Source organism: Anneissia japonica, unplaced genomic scaffold (genome assembly GCF_011630105.1).
Source record: "Anneissia japonica isolate Jap-2015-1 unplaced genomic scaffold, ASM1163010v1 scaffold287867_len1003013_cov215, whole genome shotgun sequence".
Classification (NCBI taxonomy): Eukaryota; Metazoa; Echinodermata; class Crinoidea; order Comatulida; family Comatulidae; genus Anneissia; species Anneissia japonica.
The window spans coordinates 1-6,573 of NW_022684320.1; the positions used below are offsets into that span (position 1 = coordinate 1).

At 29.3% G+C, this 6,573-nt stretch overlaps 1 protein-coding gene across 2 annotated transcripts in view; it reads right to left on the bottom strand.

Moving 5' to 3' along the window:
• Positions 1 to 5,108: 5,108 nt before the first annotated feature.
• The window catches only part of LOC117104270, a 9,548-nt gene continuing 8,083 nt past the window's right edge, over positions 5,109 to 6,573 (bottom strand). Inside the window, exons 7-8 of one of the 2 annotated variants that reach the window (XM_033245015.1) lie at positions 5,838 to 5,897; positions 5,109 to 5,351 (exon numbers count right to left, since the gene is read on the bottom strand). In XM_033245015.1, coding sequence (XP_033100906.1) covers positions 5,114 to 5,351; positions 5,838 to 5,897 — 298 coding nt within the window. In that variant the 3' untranslated portion in view covers positions 5,109 to 5,113. The remainder of the gene's footprint in view (positions 5,352 to 5,837; positions 5,898 to 6,573) is intronic. The other variant, XM_033245025.1, reaches the window with a different exon arrangement.

The following is a 6,573-nucleotide window of genomic DNA, read 5'->3' on the forward strand; positions in this document are numbered from 1 at the left end:
TACTAAGAACGTTGACTTTGCTTACCTGTTACCCTACTATAAGATTCATTCATTTTAACGACGCTCAACGTTTTGTCTAAGATAAATAGAGATAATGTATAAAATAACAAAAGCACCTAAGTGTCATTCGACTTGACGACTTGTCAAGATAATTATGTTGTCAAGACGACATAATATACATATCATGTCGACATGTCGAGATCAACTATCTTGCCAAGACGACATACAATTTGTATTAAGTCGACTTGTCAAGATAATCTATCTCGGCATGACAAGATAACAATTTTACTATGTCGACTTGGCAAGATAAATTATGTCGCCATGACAACATAACATTTTTACTATGTCGACTTGACACAATAAACTATCTCGCCATGACAACATACAATTTTTATTTTGTCGACTTGTCAAGATAATCTATCTCGCCATGACAACATAACATTTTTACTATGTCGACTTGACAAGATAACCTATCTCGCCATGACAGCATACAATTTGTATTATGTCGACTTGTCAAGATAAACTATCTCGCCATGACAACATACAATTTTTATTATGTCGGCTTGTCAAGATAACCTATCTCGTCATGACAACATAACATTTTTAGTATGTCGTCTTGGCAAGATAGTTGATCTCGACATGTCGACATAATATGTATATTATGTCGACTTGACAAGATAATTTATGTTGTCAAGTCGACATAATATACATATGTCGACATGTCGAGATCAAATATCTTGACAAGACGACATACAAATTGTATTATGTCGACATGTCAAGATAATCTATCTCGCCATGACAACATAACATTTTTACTATGTCGACTTGGCAAGATAAATTATGTCGCCATGACAACATAACATTTTTACTATGTCAACTTGACAAGATAATCTATCTCGCCATGACAACATACAGTTTTTATTATGTAGACTTGTCAAGATAAATTATCTCGCCATGACAATATAACATTTTTACTATGTCGACATGACAAGATATTATATCTCGCCATGACAACATACAATTTGTATTATGTCGACTTGTCAAGATAATCTATCTCGCCATGACAACATACAGTTTGTATTATGTCGACTTGTCAAGATAATCTAACTTGCCATGACAACATACAATTTGTATTATGTCGACTTGTCAAGATAATCTATCTCGCCATGACAACATACAACTTTTATTATGTCGACATGTCAAGATAACCTATCTCGCCATGACAACATAACATTTTTAGTATGTCGTCTTGGCAAGATAATTGATCTCGACATGTCGACATAATGTGTATATTATGTCGACTTGACAACATAAATTATCTTGACAAGTTGTCAAGTCGAATGGCACTTAGGTGCTTCCGTACAAAAGCATATGCCTCCAAACTAAAATCTATTTATTTATTATTGTTATTATTATTATTATTATTATCATTATTATTATTATTATTATTATTATTGTTATTATTATTATTATTATTAATATTATTATTATTATTATTATTATTATTATTATTATTAATTGTTCTGTATTCAGAACAAGTGGTCGTCATTGGCTAAATAATAAATAATAAATAAAAAGTAATAAATAATAATAATAAATAATAATAATAATAAGGATAATAATAATAATAATAATAATAATAATAATAATAATAATAATAATAAATAATAATAAATATGTCTTTTAGTTGACTACTTCAACTACTTGGAAACAAGGGGGAGACAACTCTAGAGTAAGATGTCCATTGTGAAGGTGGATTCATCAACTGAATCGGAGTGGGGCTGTTATCAGAAGTGGATGTTTGCAGACCTCTTACCGGCTAGTGCGATGTTGCAATAGCTACATTGTACGAGACTATTTGTATGTTATTATTATTATTAATATTATTATTATTATTAATATTATTATTATTATTATTATTAATTGTTCTGTATTCAGAACAAGTGGTCGTCATTGGCTAAATAATAAATAAAAAGTAATAAAAAATAATAATAAATAATAATAATAATAATAAGAATAACAATAATAACAATAATAATAATAATAATAATAATAATAATAATAATAATAATAATAATAATAAATAATAATAAATATGTCTTTTAGTTGACTACTTCAACTACATGGAAACAAGGGGGAGAAAACTCTAGAGTAAGATGTCCATTGTGAAGGTGGATTCATCAACTGAATCGGAGTGGGGCTGTTATCAGAAGTGGATGTTTGCAGACCTCTTACCGGCTAGTGCGATGTAGCAATAGCTACATTGTACGAGACTATTTGTATGTAGACCTATAGGCATATATTTATTATACACACTATAAATTCTATGTCAAAATATATAAATATGATAAATGAATGATAAATTATAATAATCAAAACATAAATGAAACAAACCAGGATTTAATTCAATTCAATATTTATTATAAAACAAGGCTCAGGCACATCTTCCATGAAATTCTCTACCCCAACACAGCACACTTGGCAGACATATACAAATTAGTATTTTATTCAAATGCATTAACACATTTATTACTGTTATTTTGGACGGTTGATAACATTTATATAGCTAATTTTATGGAAGGCAAATAAGTAAATTGGAAATATATCCTCCGTTTTAGTGACGTTAGCTGAGATGCATTGCAGATCAAATAAGGGGTTTTATTGTTTATACCACGAACATTGATTAAAGCATTTATACAGATATAAAAAACCCCATCATTATTATACTATAATTACAAAATTTTCTAAAATGGTAGACTTTATAAAAAAATAAATAAAACGAAACTGACCTTTATTCAAGAAGTAGTTTTAAAATATCAACGCCAAAACGTACAAAATGATCCAACTTTAGACAAGTACTCTCATTTATACCATGGACCAAGGACGAAGATATTATGCATTTAGAACACTTAATTAAACCATGGAGGTATAAACATTTTATACCATCATGATTAAACATGGTCTAATGAATATAGATTGTGAAAACAAACTTGCATCCCTTGTGTTGATCACGTAGGTCCCTAAATTGTAGGCCTATTAATGAGTGAAGATTGCATTAAAAAAAAGTGAAATGTACTGCTTGGAGACTGAACAACATATCAACGATTTTTGTATTTCCTAATTCAAGAATGAATGGAAACCAAATATATAATAATTTATATTTTCAAAATCAAGATTAATTACGCTGGTCTTCTTTTGTGTGTTATCTGATCAACAACAAATCTTTGACGATTTATTGGTTAGTAAAACTGAATATCAATCATAGGTGAACAAAACGACATTATTTGTGTTGTTTGTGGATATATTATCATTTTGAATTGCATTTCTGATAGTAGTTGTATATAAGCCTATTAATGATTAGAGATACTAAATGAGAGAGTGCCTGCTACTTGAGACTCGTTATTGTATGTGTGGATTTAATTTTAGATATTCTGTATTTGAATGCACCCTACTCTGAGCGTGACTCCTGTGTCACTGATTTATAAGAACACAATGACATAGGACAGGCCTATTATTAGTTTTCATTCTACATATTTTTATTGCAATAATAATAATAATAATAATAATAATAATAATAATAATAATAATAATAATAATAATAATAATATTAATAATAATAATAATAATATTAATAATAATAATAATAATAATAATAATGATAATAATAATAATATAAATTAATTCTAACATGTCTTCATAAGAATGGGAAAAGTAATGAGCGATTTATCATCAAATCTATCTGTAAATTACCATCTCGAATACTACAAAACTAGATAAAAAGTCATTCCTCGAGCAAATCGCTACAGGCAAACCTCTTCCAGTAGCCTAATAAAATGTTCAATATAAACTGACTGTGACAGAAAGTACGACGAGTCAATGACACAAACTTAAATTTCAGCACATTCGCTAATTATTTGAATGGTATTCAAATTTTAATGTACTGTAAGAGTGCTTGCCCTTCAGCAGTATTCTGGCATTACAAGCTTAATTCCTACACATTTTAATATTAAGTTAGAAGTTCACTAGCATTAAATCACATCCTATAGCGAATAGAAAACTCATTAAAAAAAAAATTGTAATGCCTTATAATTTATATTGGTGTTTCATAAAACAAGCCTGTACAAAGATTGAACTACTGTACCTGTCTCTTATACACATCTAGATGTGTATAAGAGACAGCCATACTTATTTTAAATACTCCTGACCAACCAACTGACTGACCAATCCTTGACTGGGCAACACAACAATTTTTTTTGTGCCTACCGGTAATTATAATTTTGCTTTATAATGTAAATAAATGTCTCAGAGCACTCAACAGCAGCAATAAACTCATCAACATTTGACAAATACCTTTTATTTGACAGTACGAAAATCATCATTAATATTAATGTCTTGTGCTGGCAAAGCTATTAATATAGTCAGTTCAGAAGTTCATTCTGTTTTGAGGGGATTCAAAATCCAACACATGCAAATACAGAGGTTACTTACCAGAATTTAAAAATAACTCTAACTTCAGTTTAGAACCCTGACAATTTCTGGATTTTCAATGATGTATGTCTATTTCCTTGAGTACTGTATATAAATCACAGATTTTGGAATGTAGACGTCACCTTGGTATTAGTACAGTATATCACATGTACTTGCAAAAGATATTCCTATAGACTCTACATCCTCCACATAAACAAGATCATTATTTCTGATCACTTTCCCTCAAAAACCCCCCCAGTTGAAACAAAATAAAGCATTGTCGTTGAGGTAAACATCAATGATAGACAGCTTTATCACTGCTCTTGAGGGCAAATGCCCTTCTTGCCGATCATTATGGACGAAAACCTATGAATAATTTGCATAAGACACGTAGGGCCTGCAAGAGAATCTCCAATTTTGTCTTCTGACTCAGTGAGGTTGACGTTCCTTTGCACGTTTTTAGGAAGGAAGTTGAGCTTGATAGGCCTGCTAGTGTAAGTCTACGGATATGACCGTCAATGCTTCAGACTGCATGATGTCATGATGATGTAAAATACAAGAACTTTTAGTAGATCCCCGGTGCCATCTACTGTACACCTTGCTCTTATACACATCTAGATATATATAAAAGACAGAAGTTGCATCGTTATCGATTGCAAACATACGGTTCAAGATAATCACTTTCGCAATTTTGCTTTATTTTGCTCGTGTCTGCGTAGTCATACTGTGGATCTCTTTCGTGTGACGTGGCAACTTCCCTGGGTTCTGGCATCGGGGGTCTTGTTCTCAGCTGTATGCTGTTATTTGGCAAGTGAATATTTGTCGGTCGACTTCGGCTGTGTACTATGATGGGTTCGGGTATTGTATTTCCAACAGCTGTAACACTATAAAGTACAGTACCAATATGTGTTTATATGATAACAATAATGGTCGAATTATAGAGCGCATATATTATATTATATTATATTATATTATATTATATTATATTATATTATATTATATTATATTATATTATATTATATATTATATTATATTATATTATATTATATTATATTATATTATTAATTTTATTCCTTTTATAGGCATATTACTTAGCTTTAAGAACATCATCATGTTCCTATAAATTTGATCACTGTATTATTTTATTTATAAATGTTTTGTGTTTTCAGTGCTAAGCAGCAAAAACATTGAACATACTGAAAAAAAAACAATGTTGTGCGAAACGATGTCTGGATCTCAGTAGATACAAAATTGAGGAGCGAAAAAATGTATCCGTAAAAAGCTGTGCCATATATATTTATAATACATTAGTTAATAATAATAATATAATAATAACGATGTTAATCTTAGCAAAGTTTGAGAGTACATACGTCGGCCGATTTTCGTCGTGTACTATGACGGGTTCGCGTATTGTATGTCCAACAGGAACACTATAACAAGAACCAATATAACCAAAAGGTGAGCACTTATACTTAAAATGTAGCCTGTATCTTTTTCAAAAAACTTTAAAATAACTATATTACATATATTTAATATATTATATTGTTTCTAATTATATTAACAATGATAGAAACAACAATCATAAAATAAATGATAATAACAGTAACAACAATTATAACAATAATAAAAACAAAACGACAATAGAAGCAACAACAACTATAACAACAACAACAATAATAATAATAATACTAATAATATAATAACGATAATTATAATTATAATGATAATAATGATGATACGATAAAGATAATGATGATGATGATGCCGATGATGATGATGCCGATGATGATGATGATGATGATGATGATGATGATGATGATGATGATGATGATGATGATGATGATGATGATGATGATGATGATGATGTTGATGTTGTAATAGTAATGGTGGTGGTAATGATGGTAGTAATTTTGTAGTGGTGATGTTATAGACAGCGATATAGATAATAATATTGTTATTATTATTATTGTTTTTATTATTATTATTATTACTATTTATCTTACTACTACCACTACTATTATTATTATTATCATTATTACTTTTAGCTTATTATTATTAGTTACTATTATTATTTATTGTTACTATTATTATTATTATTATTATTAT